This window comes from Ammospiza caudacuta, chromosome 15 (assembly GCF_027887145.1).
Source record: "Ammospiza caudacuta isolate bAmmCau1 chromosome 15, bAmmCau1.pri, whole genome shotgun sequence".
Classification (NCBI taxonomy): domain Eukaryota; kingdom Metazoa; phylum Chordata; class Aves; order Passeriformes; family Passerellidae; genus Ammospiza; species Ammospiza caudacuta.
In genome coordinates, this window is record NC_080607.1 from 11,922,312 (window position 1) to 11,941,760 (window position 19,449).

Here is a 19,449-nt window from a genome sequence, read left to right on the forward strand (position 1 = left end):
TTTGGCAGGTTTCACCCCACGCCCACCCGCGGGTACCGGCGGTGCCTCCCAGCTCAGTGCCCGGGGCCGGCTGGGAGCCGTGTCCCAGCTCCGGGGGGCACCAAGGCACGACGGAGCCCCCGGACCCCCGCCCTGCTGCCAGGAGCAGGGACCTGCACAGGGCACAGGGCACAGGGCACGGCCCCGCTCTGCTGTGCCGCGGGAGGGGGCGGGTGAAGGGACAGCCCCAAACCGAGAGAGGGTGGTGAAGGAGGTGACAAAGGGACAAAGGATGGGGATGGATGGGAGCATCAGCGGGACCTGCCTTCCACAGCCACGGTGTGGTGGTACCCACAGGCTCAGCCCTGAGCGTGGCCCGTCCTGCCCGGGATGCTCTCTGTCAGACATGAGGAGCATGGGGGAAAGCCACGAGGGATTCACCTCTGGCACAGCCTTTCCCCAGGACCTGCATCACAGGGAGCACAGGGAGAGCAGTGCTGCAGCATGCTGTGCCCCAGCCCTTCCCTGGCTGGTGGCTGCCCCAGAGATGGCAGCTTTCCATGCCCTGGCATGGCACTGTCATCATCCCTGGCAATGGAGAGGCCAGTGCCAACCTTCCCCAAGACAAGCTTGTCCCCAGGAAGCTGTGGCAGCTGCTGGTGCTGTCCCCAGCCCAGCCTGGCTGTGCTGCTGCCACCCAGCTGGGCTCCCTGAGGGCTGTGCCGGGACAGCTGTCCTGTCCTACCGGTCCCCCCAGCTCCAGGGCTGTGGCCAGGATGCCACCAGGGAGAGCAGGCCCTGCCCGGGTGTGGCTCGTTACCTGCATGGCAGGTATGAGTTTGGTTTAGGCACCAGCCCTGCTCCCTCCGCCCCTCCTGCACACCTTAAATCCCAGCCCACCACACCCGGGGCCAGACCCGGCCATCCAGGGCACCATGGAGCTGCCACCTGGCTGCCTTCTCCTCCTCGCTGCCCTGCTCCCCCTGGCCAGGCGGTCCAGCCCAGCCCCGCACACAACGGGACGAGAGGAGCTGGGCATGGGTGAGTGCGGCTGGGTCATGGCCTGGGAATGGGGGTATTTTGGGGTGCCACTGCTGCCCAGTGCTGCCCACTGCCCTATCCGCTGCCAGGTGCCTACAAGGGGGGGACTGTGGGAGCCTGGGGCACTGGGGGGCTGCTGTGGCCCCTGCTGGGTGCCTCTCAGCCGCCTCCTGGCCACTGTGTCCTGCAGCAAAGCCTGGCTACTGCTACCACATCGCAGAGGTGGAGGACCTGCTGGACAAGGACTGTGGCTCCTGCCACGCGGGTGCCTCCTGCTCGCGCTGCACCAGCGATGCCGACTGCCACGGAGTCACCAAGTGCTGTCCCAGCAAGTGTGGCCACACATGCCAGGAGCCAGTGCTGGGTGAGGACTCAGTGGTGGTGGGGCTCTGGAGTGGCAGCGTGGCATTCCTGGGGTGGGTGACAGGAGGGGTGCTGGCTGACATGGGGTAGCAAACTGGGAAGGGAGGTCCCTGGGGTATTCCTGAGCTCTTGATGTCTCTGGGGTGTTCCTGAGTTCTTGATGTGTCTTGCAGACCCTGGGGGTCACCACACTGTGCTTTGGGGAATCTGCTGGTATGTGGGGCTGGGGGCAGGGGTGTGCAGAGCCGTGTGCTCTGGGCACGAAGGGTATGGCAGTGAAAGGGAACCAGAACTGTGCAGGGCTGTCTGAGGGTGTGAGAACACTGAGTGTGGTGATGTGTCCCTCCTGCCTTGGCTCAGCCCGTCCCCTTTGGATCCTGCAGACTTCTGCTACCTGCCCTCAGTGTGTGGGAACTGCAAGGCTCTGTTCCGCCGCTTCTTCTTCAACGCCTCCAGCCAGCAGTGTGAGGAGTTCATCTACGGCGGCTGCGGCGGCAACAGGAACAACTTTGAGACCAAGGGCGAGTGCTTCCAGGCCTGCTCCCATGTCAGTAACTAGCACTGTGCTGTGGGCCATGGGCCACAGCTGCTCCTGGCCCCTCTCCTGATGCCCCAGCTCTCAGTTCCAGGTGCCTGGCAGTGCTGGGAAGTGGTGGCTTCTGCACAGCCCCTGCCTGGGGGAAGCTGCTGCTGGTGGCCACATCCCTGACCCTACAGGGAAACCTGGTGGCAATGAGGGCTGTGGGCCTGGGTGGCCATGCTGGGGGGCTGTGGCTTGCCTGGGAGGCTCACTGGCCTAGAGATAGGGACATGTGCCCATTCCAGCACGGATGCCCCCTCCTATGCCTGGTGCCTGAGCCGAGGAGCCTGTCCCTCCCCTTGGACTGTGACAATACACGGACAGGTCCCTGGATGAGCACGTCTGGGTCTGGTCCTTCCTGCCTCTGCTGGCAGGAGCAGACAGTGCCCATCCCTCTGGGCACTCCTCCCTCATGGGCACGGGGTGGTGAGTGCCTCCAGCAGCATGGCACGGCAGGGCTCACCCAGCCACCACCCTGCAGCTCCCATTGCCACGGACGGGCTCCCAGCCCAGCCCTGCCTTCCAGCTGCCAACATGACCTGACTGGGAGCTGAAGCCACTGAATGACAGAGGAGGAACAGCTCCTGCCTTGATGGACACCTGGGGTGGTGTCTGTCCCCACCCTGCCCTGACCCTGCACTGCTTCACTGGTCCTGTGGCACCAACTCTGGCTGAACCTCCTGGCCCTGGAGGACTCAGGTGATTTCAAGGCCACTCCAGGACCACATGGCGCAGCTGGGGAAAATCAAGCACACACTTTATTGTTGGAGGTGGTGGGGAAGGGGCAGGACAGCTGGGGCTCATGACTGTCCCATGTCCCCTAACTTCCTGCTGCAGAGGAGCTGCTCTCCCATCACACAGCATCTGAAAAAGGAGGATGTGCTTTTAGGGAGCAAAGAGACTGCAGGAGTGAGGGACCAGTGGCCACGATTGCAGCCATGCTGGCCAGCTCCATGAGAGCTCCATCCCACTCTGCATCACTTCAGATCCCCTCGCCCTGCAAATGCCTCTGCTGGGGCAGCAGTGGGAACGGGCCTCACAGTGATGCTGAGCTGGGAGCACACCAAGGGCTGTGCCCTTCATACAGGTGAGCTGGCACCCTGCATGACCTGCTGTTAGCCCTGGGGGTCTATGGTGGCCACAGGCCTCCTTACCACCAGGCACCCGCATGCAGACGTGGCCGCAGCCGTTGCTGCAGCACTTGTGGCCCCAGGGACATTCCTCATCCAGGCTGCACAGGTCCAGGCAGGTCCCACTGCCCCCAGGCATGGGGCACGCTCCAGCTCTGCCTGCAGGGCACAGCACCCTGCCATGGACCCCCTGGCTGAGACACCCCACGTGTGCTGGGGCAGCCCTGGGGCTGCTGTGCCTCACCTCCAGGAGCGTCCATGCAGACACGGCCGCAGGAGGTGCGGGTGCACCTCTGTCCCCAGGGACACTGAGAGTCGGCCTCACACTCGTCCGAGCAGCGCGCAGCACTGGGCTGGGGCACAGCCACAGTGTCCTGCTCTGTGGGCAGGGCAGCATGGTCACCTGGTGACTAAGCTGAGGCTGTGTGTGCTCATCACTCACACAGAAGGATGGGGAGGCATGGAAAGAAGGATGGAGCAGATCATATCTGTGGAGGGTGTGAGACCCTCACAGGCACAGCTGCCTTGGCAGAGCCAGCTCAGGGTTCCATTGTGATCATGGTGAGGGGTCCTCAATGGGGCCAGGATGCCCTGGGGGGCTGCCAAGGGGACCTGGGCTCTGTCCCTGCTGGGCTGGGTGGTGTGAGGGGCTGACCTTGCAGAGAGGCTGGTGTGCAGACGTGGCCACAGCCGTTACTGCAGCACTTGTGGCCCCAGGGACACTGCTCGTCAAAGTCACACAGGTCCAGGCATGTGCCCCCCTGCCTGGGGATGGGGCACACTCCCACTCTGCCTGCAAGGTAATCACAGCTGGGGCACATCTGGCCGGGGCCACCTCACCACGGGGCACTCCAGGGCAGCCACACACGTCTCCTGGAGGGCCTGGCTGGTTCTCACCTCCAGGGATGTCCATGCAGACGTGGCCACAGCCGATGCTGGTGCACCGCTGCCCCCGGGGACACTGTGAATCAGCCTGGCACTCCTCCACACACCGGCCATCAGCTTTGTCCCCGCTGTCTGCAGGGCCACCACCGTGCTGTCACCTGGCTGCCCTCGGGGGTCTGTGCCCAGCTCCCCCGAACAGGCTGTGCCTTCTACCTGTGGGCACGGCCACGCACTCGCTGCCGCAGCCGGTGTCACAGCACTTCTCCCCTCGCCGGCAGACGCTGTCATCCAGGCACTGCCGCCCGCGCCGCAGCTCCCAGCACGGCCCTGCCCGCGGGCACTGCCCGGGGTGCTCTGCCCGAGGAGGGGGCGCGGGTGAGGGCAGAGGTCCCAGCCCCAGGGCGAGGGTCCCAGCCCCAGGGCGAGGGTCCCAGCCCCAGGGCAGGGGGTCCCAGCCCCAGGGCAGAGGTCCCAGCCCCAGGGCAGGGGGTCCCAGCCCCAGGGCAGTGGGTCCCAGCCCCAGGGCGAGGGTCCCAGCCCCAGGGTCGGGGTCCCAGCCCCGCTGTCACATCTCTTCCCCCCGTGCTCACCTTGGGCAGGGCGGGTGCAGCGCATGGCGCAGCCCGAGAAGCAGCACTTCTCCTGCCGGGAGCAGTCCCTGTCGTGGATGCAGGAGTCCGTCTCCGTGCACGGCTCCTGTGCGTGTTGTGGCCTCACCTTTGGGCACTCACCTGGTTTTTCTGAGAGGGGCAGGAAGAGACAGGAGGAGGAGGGACCACTCTGTATTGCAGGCACCTCCTTTTGTGCCTCGGGGTGTCCCGGCCCCGGGATCTGAGTGCCTGCCCTGCGGCAGCGCCGTCCCACATCCTGCACCCAGGAGCTTTGATCCCACCATTCCCGGTGGCATCACTGCGCTAGTGACCGTCTCCTCACCTGGTTCGGGGGCTGAGCACACGGAGCCGCATCTGCTGCTGCTGCAGCACTTCTGAGCCCCCGGGCACTGCCAGTCCTTGGTGCAGGCAGTGCCACACGGGGCCAGCGGAGCCTCGTCAGCCAGCGGGCAGATGCCTGGTTTCTCTGCGGGCAGGAGGCAGCGGGGCTGGGAGTGCAAGCAGCAACAGCGGGTGTTCCCCACCCGGTGTCACAGTCCCTGGAGCTGGGGGACACCCTGCCCGTATGTGGCACCTGGGGATGGGGGCAGGCAGATGGAGTCGCAGCCACGGAGGCAGCACTTCTCCTCTCGGGGGCACTCGCCATCGTGCCGGCACCAGGCTCTGCAGTCGTAACTGGGGAACAGCCCGGCACGGACCGGGCAGAATCCGTCCTTCCCTGCAGGCATGGAGCGGAGTGGCTGCAGTGTCACTGCTTGGAGACACAGCCGTGGGGACCAGGGCACGTGGGGCTGTGGAGCCTTTGGGGCGGCTCGCAGCCCCCTCACCTGGGCTGTTTGCCCCACAGTGCCTGGCGCACAGCTGGTGACAGCACACGTAGAACGGGGGACAGTCCTCGTCCTTGAGGCATCCCCACTGGTGCTGCAGTGGCCTTTGAGTCACTGGGGCAGGGCTGGTATCCTCTGCACCGTGGAGCAGGATGAGAGCACGATGGTGGCCTCACCAGAGGTTGGTTGCACTGTCCCCTTCCCTCCCCACTCCAGTGCCCACCCGGGGGCTGTGCAGCGTGTCCCCACCCCAGACCTGGCAGAGCCCACCCTGGCAGGCATGGGGTGAGGGGTCCCGTTTGTGCCACAGCTCTGTGCCACGGTGGCTGCAGACCCACAGCGTCATTCCCGGTCTGTGAACCGGGTCCCCGCCCTCGCTGCCCATCCTGTCCCATCCTGTCCCATGCTGTCCCGTGCTGTCCCGTGCTGTCCCGTGCTGTCCCGTGCTGTCCCGTCCCGCCTCACCGGCCGGCACTCCCGGCGGGCACTGCTGGCCGCAGCTGCTGTTGCAGCATTTCTGCGCGCCGGGGCAGTCGCTGTCACCTCGGCACCGCTCCCGGAACGATCCTGGCTGCACCGTGGGGCCCTCGCTGGGCTTGGGCTGGTCTGGCAGGGCAGAAGGAGTGTGACGATTCAGCATCCCCCACTGGCACCCTGCCTTTGCTGCCCCAGGGGCCAGGCCGTCAGGGAGACGGCCATGGCACACAGGGTCCCTGGGGTGAGCCGGGGCTCCCCGCCGTCCCCACCGGGTCCTTACCCTGCTCCGGCTCCAGGCAGGCAGAGCCGCAGCCCAGCGGGCAGCACTTCTGCGCTCCCAGGCAGTCCTTGTCCTCCAGGCAGGGGAAGGAGCAGGGGGCGATGAGCCCCTCGGGGGCCGCTGCCGGGCAGGCACCGGGCTTCTCTGCAGCACCGAGGGGCCGAGAGGTGAGGGGGCACTGCAGGGTCCTAGGGCAGCGCCAGGAAACCTGCCCCTGCCAGATCCCTGGGCCTCCCATCCACACATCCCAGCGGCGCTCAGGAGGCTCTAGCAGCGCACAGGGGCTGCTCCATAACGCACAGGGAGAAGGGTGCCAGCTGCCCCGGGACAGAGGTGTGCCAGCACGGTGCCGTACCTTCTGCCGGGGGGATGCAGCGGAGCCGGCACTCCCAGAGGCAGCACTTGAGCCCAGCGGGGCAGCTGGAGTGGTTGGCGCAGAGCGGGGACTCCAGGCGCAAGCAGCGCATGAAGTCCCGAGGACACTGCCCCGGTTTCTGGGAGTCCCCTGCGGTGGGATGGCAATGTCAGGGCAGTGCCAGAGCCCCTCATCCTCCATCCCTGGGGAAGCAGGATGTGTCTCTCTCTGCAGGGAAAGGGACTGCAGCCCGGGGGCTGCTGGATCCCCACACCCAGACCTGCATGGCACAGCACAGTGTGGCACGGTGTAGCATGGCATGTCATGCTGCGGGGTGGCACGGCCTGTGTGTGCCCTCACAAGTGCCACGAGGAGGGTCACTGGCCCTGTCAGGGTGAAGCTAGCACCAGCTGGAGGTCAGGATCTATTCCTGAGCATCCTGCTGCCGCAGGCATCCCCACTGCAAGCAGCACGCTCCTCACTGCTGTGTCTCCTCCTCTTCCTTCTCCTCCTCCTCCTCTTGGCACCCTGTGCTCCTCTTGGCCATGTTGGGAAACCTGGGGCAGCCCTGCCTCTGGTACAGGTGAGCTCCAGCTGGCACCTGTGCCCGGCTCCTGCTGCCAGCCGGGGCTGTGGCGGAGCAGCCTGTCCGGGTGTTTGGGCTGCAAACAGACGCTGTGGACTTTCACTGCAAACAGCAGCTGCTGCTTCAAACAAAGGGGCACCAGCCGTGCCCTGGTGTGGGCAGAGCCACGCCACAGCTGGCACCACCGCCCTGGGCACTGTCCCATGGCAGGGGGGTGGCAGCAGGGGTCTATGCCCAGGATGCAGCAGAGACCCTACTGGCACCGCTGGGAGCTGATAGTTGCTGTGCCCGTGGGGTGCAGAGGGTGCCCACGGGGCTGAGGGCATGCAGACCTGCACCCTGGGGTGGGGCAGGGTCCCTCAGGCAGCAGGGCTGCGGTGCAGGGGCTGCAGCCAGCTGGGACATGGTCCCATAGGGGGCACAGCAGGGACACGGGGGCCAGAATGCAAGGAGCTGCTCCCAGGGGCTGCCTGTGCCTGGCAGCTGCTGGGTTTGACTCCTGGTACTCACCATCCTTCTCTGCTGTTACACTCGGCTCTGCCCTGAGGATGAGGAGGCCCAAGAGGAGGCAAACTCCTGTGCTCATGGTGCTGCTGGGGATGTTGTGTATGTCTGGAGCTGAGCTGGGGTCTGTGTCAGGGTGCCTGGAGTGGCAGGGCAGCAGAAGCTGAGCTGCCTGCTGTGGCAGCTGGCTGTGCTGTGGGCAGGAGGGGCAGGAGGAGGGGCAGTTCCCAGAACCCACCGGCGCCCTGCCAGCCACCCCGCTTATCTCTGCCCAAGCCCTGCTTTGGGGTCATGGTGACCTGTGGGGCTGGGAAGGCCAGCTGGGGTCAGGCACTTCTGCCCCTCATGTTGCACCGCCCCATCCTTGCTGGAGCTGGCTGTCACTCCCTCTCTGGTTTCTTTCCAGCCCCACTCACCCCTCTGCTCCCTGGAGCGGGGGCTGTGGATAGACCCCATGGCTTGGTCCTGGCATGGCTGTGGGAGCAGCATGAGGGGTTCTAACAGCTCTGCTGCCATGGTGCTGCTGCTCAGCCAAGGGCAGCTTCCATGCAGGGACTGCTTGGCACCCAGCACCATGAGCAAGCAGGTCCTGCCGTGGCCCCTGGCACACGGGTGATGCTCCCTGTCCCCGTCCTTGTCTGGGTGCTCCATCTGGCCTGACCCATGACTGCTTTTCCCACCAGGTTTTGACACTCTGGGATGCAAATAAGCCTCTCCTTGGCACAAGGAATCTGAGGGAACTGGTTTTCCAGTCCATGACTGCTGAGGGGACATTATGCAGCCCCCAGGCCCAGCAGGATGGTTATCATGGAATGATCATGCCTGGAAGTCACCTGCATGGACCTGGAACCCTCTCCCTGCCCTCAGGCAGTGCCTGTGTGCAGGGATGGCTGCCTGCACCTCCCTGCCTGCACCTCCCTGCCAGCATGCAGCCCAGGCTGCCAGCCCCTCTGGGAGCCAGAGCACAGAACAGGGATGGTGACCCAGAGCAGAGGTGCCTGTGGGATGGTTTATTGTGTCTCAGTGCTGTGGGGCCATTGTGGGTGCAGGGTTTTGCCTCATGCAGGGTTGCTAGGATTCCTGGCCATGGGTAGTGCAGGCAGCATTCAGCCCTTAATGTCCCAGCTGGGGGTGCCAGGGACCATGACCAGAAGCATTGGAGTCACTGCTGGTGCCATCCTGCCAGGGAAAAGGGTCCAGCACAGGGAGAGGTGTGGGGTGCACCTCTGCTCAGCCCATGGGTGCAATGGCAGTGGGGTGGAGGATGATCCTGAAATGGCAGCTCCTGGTGCAGCCCTTCCTGGCCATGGCTACGCTGTAGCTGGAAGAGGGAAATGAGGTGGTCAGTGAGGATGCCTCAGTGCTCCTTCTCTGAGGGATGGGGGCCCTGTGGTGCTCCCACCCTGGCTCCCTCTGTCCCCTCCAGGCTGGAGGGGACTGTACCCCACAGTGGGTGGATGCAGACCCAGCTGCAGCCCTGCAGGCAGCAGGGGGGACAGGGGGACAGTCCTTGTCCTGCAGGCACAGGAGGAGGCACTTGGCTGCCTGATCACCCTCTGCTGCACGGGCACAGAGACCTGGCCATGCATGTGGAGAGAGAAAGGGGTGAGGGGCTCAGAGCACCCCTCCAGGGTGGGAGAGCTGCCCTGCCTGCAGGGGTGAGCTCCTCACTGAGCTCATGTCCCATTGAGAGCAGCTCAGTCCCCATTGCCCCCCGAGGGTCACGGTGACAGGTGGGGAAGGGGCACAGGGGTCTCATCCCCACAGGGTGCTGGTGGCTTACCCTTGGTGGGTGGTTTGCAGATGTGGCCACAGCCAGTGGTGCAGCACTTGCTGTCCCCAGTGCAGTCACTGTCAGTGTCACACAGCTCCAGGCAGGGCCCCAAGGAGCCCCGCAGCACCATGGGGCACACGCCAGGCTTTGCTGTGGCACGGTGGCTCCCTGGTGACAGGGAAGAGTGCAGCTGTGCTGGATTCTGTCCCCAGTCCCGCTACTGGCACAGCCTCAGTCTCTATCCTGTCCCTGTCCTCCATCTTCCTTCCCCAAGCACCACGATGACCTCAGTCACCAGCCTCACGCCATACCAGTCTGACCCAGTGAGACCAGTCACAGCTCAGTAGGGGATGCCAGCTGGTAGCTGGAGCGGTGAAGGACAACCCTTGCTCTGGCTGCAGTCTGAGAGGGTGCAGGAGGGAGGCTCAGGAGGGGGTTCAGCCTTTCACACACTCAGAGCCATCTCCCACCCATCACAGAGGAGCTGGGCATGGGGATCCCTTCCCACAGCACCCAAGGGCCAGCTCTGAGGGCTGGGGCTGTGCCCAGGGCAGGCGTGTGGCACTGGGAGCTGCAGCCAGTGGCACACACTCCCTGGGGCCTGGATGGGTGCCACCAGCTGCACACCTGGCCAGGCACAGCCGCTGTGCCTTGTCCACAATAGGGCTGGACACACGCTGGGCTCTGCCAGGGGCAGCTGGGCAAACACCAGTGCAGTGGTGGGCTGGACGTGGGGATCAGAGAGGGCTGGCAGGGCTGTACCTGTGTCTGGAGGGGTGCAGGCCAGCCCACAGCCAGAGAAGCAGCACTTGTGGTCCCCAGGGCAGTCCCGGTCATCAGTGCAGCGGCTGGGGCAGGCAGCAGCTCTGCTCTGGGCACGCTTCCGTGGGCAGAGCCCAGGTTTGGCTGGAGGGAAGGCTCAGGGTTTGGCATGCAGCCAGCCTGCCCCCACTGCCCACGACCCCCCCTACAGTGCAATGGGGGCTGCAGACCCTTGGGGCTGCCCCAGGGCATCCTCAGCCTGGCACGGGGATCTCCAGGACACCTCACCTGGTTCAGCCAGCACGCAGCGGGTGCAGCAGCCACGGGGGCAGCACTTCTCCCCTGACTGGCATGAGGTGTCGTTGTGACATCTTGTCCCACAGCTGGGCCCGATGGCACTGCCAGCACGGGGGCAGTATCCTGGGCTCTCTGCAGAGGGAAATGCTCTGTGCAGCCATGTCCCAGGGAGCAGGGCTTGCTCCAGGGGCACCAAGACAGGCACCAGCCCACATCCCACCCATTGCCCGACCCTCGTGCTGGCATCCCTTAGAGTGAGCATCAGTACCTGTGGTGGGCAGGAGGCAGGTCCAGACCTTCCCGATCTGGCAGCACTTCTCAGCACCAGGGCAGCCATGGTCGGAGAGACAGTACAGGCTGGGGGGCCAGGGGGCTCCGCTCGCCCCCGCCGGGCACTCACCCACTTTGGGGGGGGCAGGGGGGGCAGTGGGGGTCCAGTGTCCCTTCAGGGCCCCGTGTGGGGATGCAGGGAGGGCGAGGGCAGTGCCCTGGACCCTGGGGCTGTGCTGCTGGGCCAGGGTGAGCAGTGCCAGGAGCACCAGAAGGGTGGGGTGGCCCAGCATTGCTCTGGAGTCAATGTGCTTCTGGGCAATGGGCTGGGATTTAAACCCTGCTGGAGTGGGGGCTGGCCAAGCCAAGCTGCTCCTTCTCATGGCAGCACAGTTCCAGGACTGTGGGAGTGCTGGGCATGAACAATTCAGCTTGGGGGAGACTCCTGGGGCAGTGCTGGGCTCGTGGCCCATGGCTGACACATCTGCAGCTCCCTTTCCAGGTCACTGGTGACCTGTGAGCAGCTGTGCCAAGGGCTGAGCAGCACTCCCAGAGCCACACCATTGAGAGCATGGGTGGACACAGGAGCAGTGTCCTGTCCCAATCTTCAGTGTCCACTGGATCCCTCCTGGCCCACATGGAGCAGGCAGAGCTGCTGTGGTGCTGTGGTGCTGGCACAGCCTGCACCTGCCCCACAGAGAGGGGAAACAAGCACGAGACCCTGGGCAGTGCTGGGCAAGGTGTGGGGCTCACTCAGTTCCAGGGGATGGCTCTGCCAAGGGCAGGGGCTTTGGGGGTGCCAGCCCCTCCCAGGCAGGAGGGACATGCTCTGATCCCAGGGGCTGGGAGCAGGACCAGGCAGGTATGGAAGAAACAGGGCCCCTGGAGACCCATGGAGAGCAGGAAGTGTCAGGGGAAAGCAGGACAGGAACAGGACCCCCCCAGATTTGAGCAGGTGGGGAAGGATGTGACAGGGGCAGGCATGGGACTGTGGCATGTGGCTTCTACTGCCAAAAGCTCCTTCAGGCTTCTGCTGTGGGCAAGGTGCCATGGCCACGCTGAGAGGGCAGAGATAAGGAGGAGTCTGGGTGATGCTCATGTACGAGCACACACTGCAGCCTGTTTGTCCCCTGGCCATTGCAGGAGCACCTCTGCTCTGATGGGACACGGACACAGCTGCACCTTGAAAGTGCTCTGAGCATGGTGGAGGACCCAAGGTGGAGGAGGCAGTGTGCAGGGACAGCTGGGGCCATGGACCCATGGGACAGCCCCGGGCAGGGCACAGGACCCTTGGAGACATGACAGAGTCAGTCAATGCTGCTGCCTGTGTGAAGCCCTTCCAGGCATGCCTGGCATGGGATGGAGAGGCAGCCATGGCTTGTGATGGGGAGGTGGCCACAGCATGAACAAAGAAGTGGCCATGGTGTGGGATGGAGAGGCAACCACAGCGTGTAAGGGAGAAGCTGCTTTATTGGTGAGAGTGCAGGGGTCTTGCCCTGAGCAGAGAACCCCAGGGAGAAAATTGAGGCTGAAGGCTCCAAGTCGGGGGGATGGTGCAGGGCCACGGCCAGGGCATGAGGGATGGGCATCAGGCAGCAGCTTCCCTGTGGCTGGGCTGGCAGGAGGCGGCTGCACCTGCAAAGGAGCAGAGGCTGTGAGCAGGATGGGTGCATAGGCACCGTGCTGAGGTGCTGTGGGATCCCCGGGGCTGGAATGCACCCAACTGACCTCACTGGATGGGTGTCACACAGGAGACCTTGCCACAACCGTTCCTGCAACACTTCTGGATCCCAGCGCAGTTGGCATCGGTCTTGCACTGGTTGGAGCAGACGCCCAGCATGGGGATGCCCGGGTTGACGGGTGGGCAGGTGCCAGGCTTCTCTGAAAGGCAAAAGAACATGGCTGAGACCTGCTGGCCCTGGCATGGGGGGCAGGGCCTACCCTGCAGCTCCCAAAGCTGTGGGCATGGCCCTGGCCCCTATCTGCCATGGAGGAGGGACCACCACAGTACCCAGCATTTCCCCCATCCCATAGATCCACTTGTTGGTGCTCCTTGCCAGCTGGACCTGATGGGCACATGTCAGGGAGGTCACATAGCATAGTGGCCCCCAATGGTCCCTGTGCCCAGTGTTCCCTCTTAGGGATACAGGGCTGGCACAGGATGCACAGCTGCAACATGTAGCTGTGGCCTTGGCCCTGCTGTCCTCTACAACTGCCATGGATGACCCAGGCTGTTTGTTCATAGCAGCCTAGGCCTCAGCCAGGATCATGGGCCCCCCAAACAGCCTTTGCCCAGCAGTGTGGGGCCCCTGCCCCGCTGTCCCACTGCCTGCCACTGGCACTGAGCTCTGGCTCTGCACCATTCTGCCCTCCACTGTGGTGCAGCCAAGGCAGCACTGCAGGCAGCCATGGAGGCACTGGAGCCTCCAGGTCACATCCATCTGTCTGCACCTGCGGATTCCAGCTCCTGCACCCATCTCCTTGGGTCACTGTCCAGGACTGTTGTGGTGAGCAACAGAACAGTGCCCCCACATCCTGGGCTGGCAGCTGCCCACAAGGCTGAGCAGGCAACAAGGGCTGCAATGGGGAGTGACGGAGACCCCACCCTCCACCCAAGCCCCAGCATCATTTAGGGCTGTCCACTCAGCCCCTGCACCGCTGAGAGCAGGAAGGTGCGAGCATGGCCCAGCAGGAGCACGCCCCGAGCCTGCTGAGCTTCCATGCAGCCCCCAATCCTGCAGCTGAACACACATCGGGCACCCCGGCCTGTGGCCACCGCTGCGCCCTGGAGCACCCGTGCTGCTGGCTGGGACGGGCTGGGTGGCAGTGGCAGCGACTCTGGGCAGCACGGCCAGGAGCAGGAGGCAGTGTTACCGTCAGGCTTCTGGCAGGCCTTGCCGCAGGCTGCCGGGCAGCACTTGAGGGTGCTCTCGCAGTCGCCATCGGACTGGCACCCCACCGTGCAGTTCACCGCATCCGTCGCCGGGCTGGGGCACACGCCGGCTTTGGCTGCAAGGCAAAGGTGGGGCCGTGGGCAGGCGGGGGCGGCCGGCGCCGGGCAGGGCGAGGGCTGCGTCCCTTTCCGGGAGATGCTGCCCCGGCCCCAGGGCTGGGTCCAGGGATGCTGCCGAGCCCGACCGCGCCGGGCACGGGCCGGTGCTCGCCGCGGCCCCCACGCCGGCTGCCCTGGGGCTGGGAGGGAGGGATGCTGGCCGCTCGCCGGGCGTGCCGTGACGAGCCGTGCTGGGCCATGCGCTCATACTCACTGGTGTCATTCTGGGCGGATGCTGCCGGCAGCTCTGCCCACAGAGCCAGGAGCCCCGCCAAGATGAGGACGCTGCGGGCCGCGGGCATGGTGCAGGAACCGGCTGCGCTCTGGCCGCCCGGCCGGCCTTTAAGCTCCTCTCCAGGTGGGGCCGGCGGGCTCGGCCTTCCGGGTGGCTCCCAAGGGCCGGGCAGGGCCAGGCTCCCCCTTCGCGCTTGCACAACCCGAGTATCAGGTATCTGCTGCTGCTGGCTGCCGACCAGGGAGGGGGAGCCTCGAGGAGACTGGGCGGCCATGCTGAGAACTCGCCGGGCAGGAACAGCAGCCAAGCACCCCTGGCCACGGCCCCCGCAGGCCGGACCCCAGGCGGGCAGCGCCGCGCTGAGCCCGCCGGGCCGCTGGGTCGCCATGGCCCCTGCCCTCAGCGATCGGCCCTGAGGATGAAGTGGTACCGCTCGCCGGGAGCGAGGCATGACCCGTCCCTGCTCAGCTCACCCTGCACCGCCCCGGCCACGGGCATGAGCTTGAATGGAGCTCCTGGCCTGGGTCGCAGGTGCTCCGAGGCCGGGAGGAGCCAGCAGTGCACACAGGGTTGTGGCTCAGCTCTGCTGCTGCTCACCCAGCTCCTGCGCCTGTTCCAGCCACTGTTCTCCTCCAGCTCTTGCTCCTCAAGTGAAGGGTGCTCCAGGCTCCCTGTGCCTTAGGCAGGTGCCTGCCCTGGGGCTGCCCTGCATGTTCACACAGCCATGGGAGCTCCTGCTCAGCTGCAGCCCTGTCCCACAGACCCTGCCATCCTCACAGCCTCCCACAGCACTGGGGATGCAGATGGACCATCTGATCACCATTTGTGCAAGGGGCTGTCAGGGAATGTCACTGATATGCACTCCCAGTGCTCCAGGGCATGGTGGTACTGGGGCTGTACGGCCCCAGTCCCTTCAGCCTGTCCAGGATACCCTTCCCATGGCACTGCTGTTGGCTCAGGACGCTTAACTGCCCCAGGCAATGTCAAGCTGGGGATGGTTTGAATGGGCCCAGCTCGCCCACCTGGTATGCTGCCCTGCTCACATCAGTGTTTGCCACTGTGCCAGCACCCATCCTCCTGCAGGAGGATGAAACCTGCCCTGTTCCTGGTGATGTGCTCTTGCTGCTGGTGGAGGCAGCCCCAGCTCCAGGCATCTTGTAAATTTGCATGCGCCAAGGGCGCATGGGGCCGGGACATGATCCCTGCCTGAGTCACGAGTTGGCGTCTGCTCTGCCGGGGTCCGTCTCCAGGTAATTTAACCCCACAGTCAATAATGTGGCACGGCGGCGTGGCAGTAAATCAGTAACTGTTTGCCTTTGCCTGTGGTCCCCTCCCTGCCGGGTGTTTATGCAGGAACAGGAGCCGGCGCTCAGCCGCCTGCCCCGCTGCCGCACCTCATGTCACCGCTGACGGCAGTGGGAGTGACACACGGGCAGAGGCCCGGGGTGGCAGGGAGATCATCAAGGCAGCTGTTTTCCCTGTGCCCTCCCAGATGGGGACCTGCTGAGGAGCTGCAGGGACCTGGCCACGCTCAGGCTGGCTGGGATGCTCCCACAGCAGGCCCAGGGATGCCAGGAATGAAAGCAACCATCTTGCAGCCCAGTGGCCCCTGCAGCAGGGCCAGAGCACAGTGCTGTGTCAGCCGGGGGGGACGGGGGTGATAACAGCATGGAGGTCAGCACACTGACCACCAGGATGGAGAGGAGGGATGTGCACCATCCTGCACAGGCACAGAGCCCACCTGGACCCAGCAGCAGCTTCTCTAGAGCAGCAGCACTGCTGCCAGTCCCACCCTGTGCACCCAGGGTCACTGCTGTCCCACTGTGACCTGGCTCTAGCCCTGTGCTGGTGCTGTCCTTGAGCATCATTGCCCTTGTCTGAACCTGTGACAACTCTGCCAGAGCCTGGGGTGCCCCAGCGTGGGGTGACCTTGGTGCTGGCAGTGAGCAGCCAGCACTGAGAGGCTCTGAGGGAGGATGCCAGCACAAGAGCAGCTGGATGACAGCAGATGGGAGCCAAGAAAAGGAAGGCTCATGGAAGGAGATGAGGAGAAAAGCACAGGGGAAACTGAGAGCTGGTGGGAGCAGCCTGGGCACCAGTGGTTTTGCCCATGCTTGTGCCCTAGCTCCAAGGTGCCCTGCTGGTTGCTGAGGGGACAATCCAGCTGAAGCTGCCCTCAGCCAGCTGGAGAGGGACTGAGCAAGCTGGCAGTGAGGCCAGCAGCTCCAGCCCACGCAGTTGACATCACCTTCTGGGTGACAGGAATGCTTTGGCTCCTGTCCCCAGTGCATGGCATCCAGGATATTGGTGTCCCCACCCTGGCCCTGCCAGGTGCTTCTTCAGCAAAGGCTGAGGATGGCTGTGGGGAACACAGGGGTCTGCCAGCTGTCCCCATGGCAAGCAGGATCCTGGCTGAGCACAGGGGGTCACCAGCCCCAAGCCAGGCCCCAAAGTGCTGCATCCCTCGGGAGCTGTGCTCACCAGCACTGAGCCAGGTCACGGTGGCTGCGCCCAAGCCTCGTGGGTGACCGTGGCTCCTCCATGGCAGCAGGGAAGTGCTGGAGTCACATCACCTGACTGCTGTGGTCAATGATTAAAAGGGGCACACTGAGGTGCCCCCGAGCAGTGAGCCAGCCTCCTGCTGCTGGCACAGAGCAGGGATAGCAAGTACAGGGATACAGAGGAACACCCCATCTCTGGAGATGCTGGGCCCCTCAGTGAGCAGCACAGGGTCCCCACACCATGGGCATGGACTGATGCATGGCCCCTCAGGTCCAGCTGTGCACCTGCTGAGGGCTCCTGCCACACTGCCACATCCTGTCACATCCTGCCACAGCCGAGCCCCCCCTGCCCATGCTGTCCCTGCAGCGCAGAGCTCAGTGGCTCTGCTGGCACAGCCACAGCTTCAGTGGTGCATGGATGCTCTGGAGCCTGGCATGTGCCTGGCTCTGTACTCTGGGATTGCTCCTACCTGCTCATTCCATGGGGACTGCTGCCCCAACCAGCCCCGCAGTGCTTCAGGAGCTAGCACAAGGCACCCACCCACCCCAAGACCCCCAGCACTCACCTTTCTCCTCACCATCTGTAGGGGCTGCATGCAGCTGGGCACACAGGGCCAGGATGCCCAGGAGCAGAACAATGGTGGTCTTCATGTTGGTGAATGCCAAAGGTATGGATGAAGAGCGCAGGTTGGCGGGGTTTATATCTGTGTGGAGCTGGGGAGGGGCCACGCACACAACCTTCGTGTGCCAAAACACTCACTGCTGCTGCGTGTCACAGTTGTGCCCGAGGCAATGACGGTCTGAGAAATGATTTACCTGGCCTTGTCCAGCCCTAGCAACCTGGCCGCAGCAGGGAAAGGACCCTCAGCATTCTCATGGGGGAAGGGAGATGAGGCCATGGGCTGGGGTCACCCTACAGCCATGAGGAGCCCCGAACTACCCAGCTGTGACAAGTGATAAAATGAATTTTTGGGACAGGAACCCAGAGGGGGCTGCTCAGGAAGATGTTCCCCTGGGGGCTGCTGTGCTGGCAGTGTGTTACTGGGGTGCCACAGGGCTGTAGGTCTGCTGGGCTGTGCCCATCCCATAAACCCAGCACCTGCCTGTCCCAGTCCTGGCCTGGTGCCTGCTTCATGCCACGTCCGCTGGTGGAGCCTCAGGGGACAACGGGCTAGGTCCCTGCGGGCAAGCATGGCCTCAGGGGGAGCAGAGCGTGGGAAGCCTCCATGAGACACAAGGCTGGGTGCACCCGTTGCTGAGCACCATTCCTCCGTGGGGACAGGCCGGTGGCTCCGTGCCGACATGTCACTGGCTGCAGACATGTCCCAGCAGATGGGTGCTGTGGCGGGGTCAGCACTGCCTCTCACGTCCCCATGCTCCCAGACTGATGGAGGTGACCCTGGGATGCCCAAGGTAAAGGTGTGGGGGGTCACAGGGAGCCCAACTGAGCATGTGAAGGGTGACCATGCCAAGGGTGAGGTGTGCTCCCTGCTCTTGGGACCCCGCTGTGCTGCCACTGCTGTGTCTGAGCCCTGCTGAGCAGGACCTCTGCTTCCTGCATCCCGTTCCATGCAGACAGGGGCATGGTCAGAACTGCAGCCCTGCTAGGGGGCTGTTCTGCGGCTCCTCTCATTGCTGAGCTGTGGCCATGCAGGCACAGCTCTCTGTGCCTCAATGAATGGCAAAGGGCACCTGAAGGTGATGCCAGCAAGTTGGGCAGAGGCAATCTGACTTGGGGGACAGGGCAGGGGTCTGGCAGGGCTGCAGCAAAGCACAGGGGACAGCCAGGGCTGCAGTGGGTGCAGAGGGACAGAACCAGGCTTTTTGTGGGGCTGGTGGAAGAGACTTGTCCTGGGGTCCCAGTGTGTGGGGAGACACCAGGGACACGCCCTGCCTGGGAAGTTGCGACAAGGCCAGCCTGCCAGGATGCAGGCATCTGTGCTGAAGCCAGTGTGACCTCTGTGACCTCACCCAGGCTTTTACAGCTCAACGATCATACTTTCCCCCTTGGAAATTCCTGTGTGCGTCATCCCTGTTCCGAGCAGCCAAATGCATTTGTTGCTGGCAGAACCCTGTGTCTAAATCAAAAGGAAACATGAGCAGGAACCAGGGGCTTTGAGAACAGCCTGGTCACATGCATGGGGTCCCTTTGCGTGACATGTGCCACAGTGCAGTGGTGGCGATGTGGGGATGTCACCTATCTCTCCCGAGCAGCCCCGGCCCTTTGGCTGGTGCTGGGGGGGTACTTGCACTCTTCCTGCCCGGCTGCTGTGTGCCCGATGGGTGTCATGGTGTGGAGGGGCATCAGCGATGGCCCGTGCCACTCGTGTGGCACATGGCAGTGTGAGCCTGGCGTGCTCTCCGCCACCGGGCTGTGGGACACGGACCCCCTGGGCTGGGCAGCCCCCTCCCCACCCGCAGCTCCTCCCAGCCGGTGCCGGTGCCTCCGGCGGCTCCTCCCGTCCCGTCCCGCCGGGTGTGGCGGCTCGGTGCCGGTTCCGTCCTGGTCCCGGCGCCGATCCCTCCCGGCGGCCGGCAGAGGAGGCTGTTGCTCCGCCGGAGCCGACCGGGAGCGGACCGGGAGCGGACCGGGCTGTGCCGGGCTCCGGCAGCGCCCCCCGTCCCCGTCCCCATCCCCGGGGGTGACCCAGCATGAGAAGAATGTGGAGCTGATGGAGCGGGTCCGGAGAAGGCCACGGAGATGCTCCAAGGGCTGGAGCACCTCTGCTCTGGAGCCAGGCTGGGAGGGCTGGGAATGTTCAGCGTGGAGAAGAGAAGGCTCCGTTACGGAGCCCAAGAGTTATGGCACCTTCCGGTGCCTAAAAAGGCCCCAAGGGAGCTGGAGAGGGACTTTAGACAAGGGCATGGAGTGACAGAACAAGGTGGAATGACTTCCCACAGCCAGGGTTAGATTAGAGATTAGGAAGGAATTTTTCCCTG

General features: G+C 64.5%; 4 protein-coding genes across 4 annotated transcripts; 1 reads left to right on the plus strand and 3 right to left on the minus strand.

The window, feature by feature from the left end:
* The first annotated feature begins 904 nt into the window (after positions 1 to 904).
* Positions 905 to 2,088, plus strand: SPINT4 (serine peptidase inhibitor, Kunitz type 4). Its single transcript, XM_058814966.1, has 3 exons — positions 905 to 1,020; positions 1,211 to 1,384; positions 1,767 to 2,088. Exons 1-3 carry the CDS (start codon positions 915 to 917, stop codon positions 1,940 to 1,942), a joined length of 456 nt encoding a protein of 151 aa, XP_058670949.1. The 5' UTR covers positions 905 to 914; the 3' UTR covers positions 1,943 to 2,088.
* A 613-nt stretch (positions 2,089 to 2,701) lies between these two features.
* On the minus strand, positions 2,702 to 7,762 carry LOC131564482 (balbiani ring protein 3-like). The gene is made up of 14 exons (XM_058814937.1): positions 7,625 to 7,762; positions 6,529 to 6,678; positions 6,174 to 6,317; positions 5,882 to 6,022; positions 5,417 to 5,551; positions 5,164 to 5,307; positions 4,912 to 5,055; positions 4,569 to 4,718; positions 4,192 to 4,332; positions 3,991 to 4,110; positions 3,749 to 3,886; positions 3,338 to 3,472; positions 3,118 to 3,252; positions 2,702 to 2,827 (listed from the first exon to the last, which is right to left on the minus strand). Exons 1-14 carry the CDS (start codon positions 7,698 to 7,700, stop codon positions 2,817 to 2,819), a joined length of 1,764 nt encoding a protein of 587 aa, XP_058670920.1. The 5' UTR covers positions 7,701 to 7,762; the 3' UTR covers positions 2,702 to 2,816.
* A 1,166-nt stretch (positions 7,763 to 8,928) lies between these two features.
* LOC131564209 (WAP four-disulfide core domain protein 3-like) lies at positions 8,929 to 11,014 on the minus strand. The gene is given in 7 exon segments (XM_058814545.1): positions 8,929 to 8,939; positions 9,062 to 9,115; positions 9,118 to 9,195; positions 9,402 to 9,560; positions 10,155 to 10,298; positions 10,443 to 10,583; positions 10,720 to 11,014. Coding segments are annotated over 7 exon segments (882 nt in total).
* Positions 11,015 to 12,173: 1,159 nt separating this feature from the next.
* LOC131564488 (WAP four-disulfide core domain protein 2-like) lies at positions 12,174 to 14,160 on the minus strand. Its single transcript, XM_058814943.1, has 4 exons — positions 13,988 to 14,160; positions 13,596 to 13,730; positions 12,450 to 12,602; positions 12,174 to 12,356 (listed from the first exon to the last, which is right to left on the minus strand). Exons 1-3 carry the CDS (start codon positions 14,073 to 14,075, stop codon positions 12,451 to 12,453), a joined length of 375 nt encoding a protein of 124 aa, XP_058670926.1. The 5' UTR covers positions 14,076 to 14,160; the 3' UTR covers positions 12,174 to 12,356; position 12,450.
* Positions 14,161 to 19,449: the final 5,289 nt, after the last annotated feature.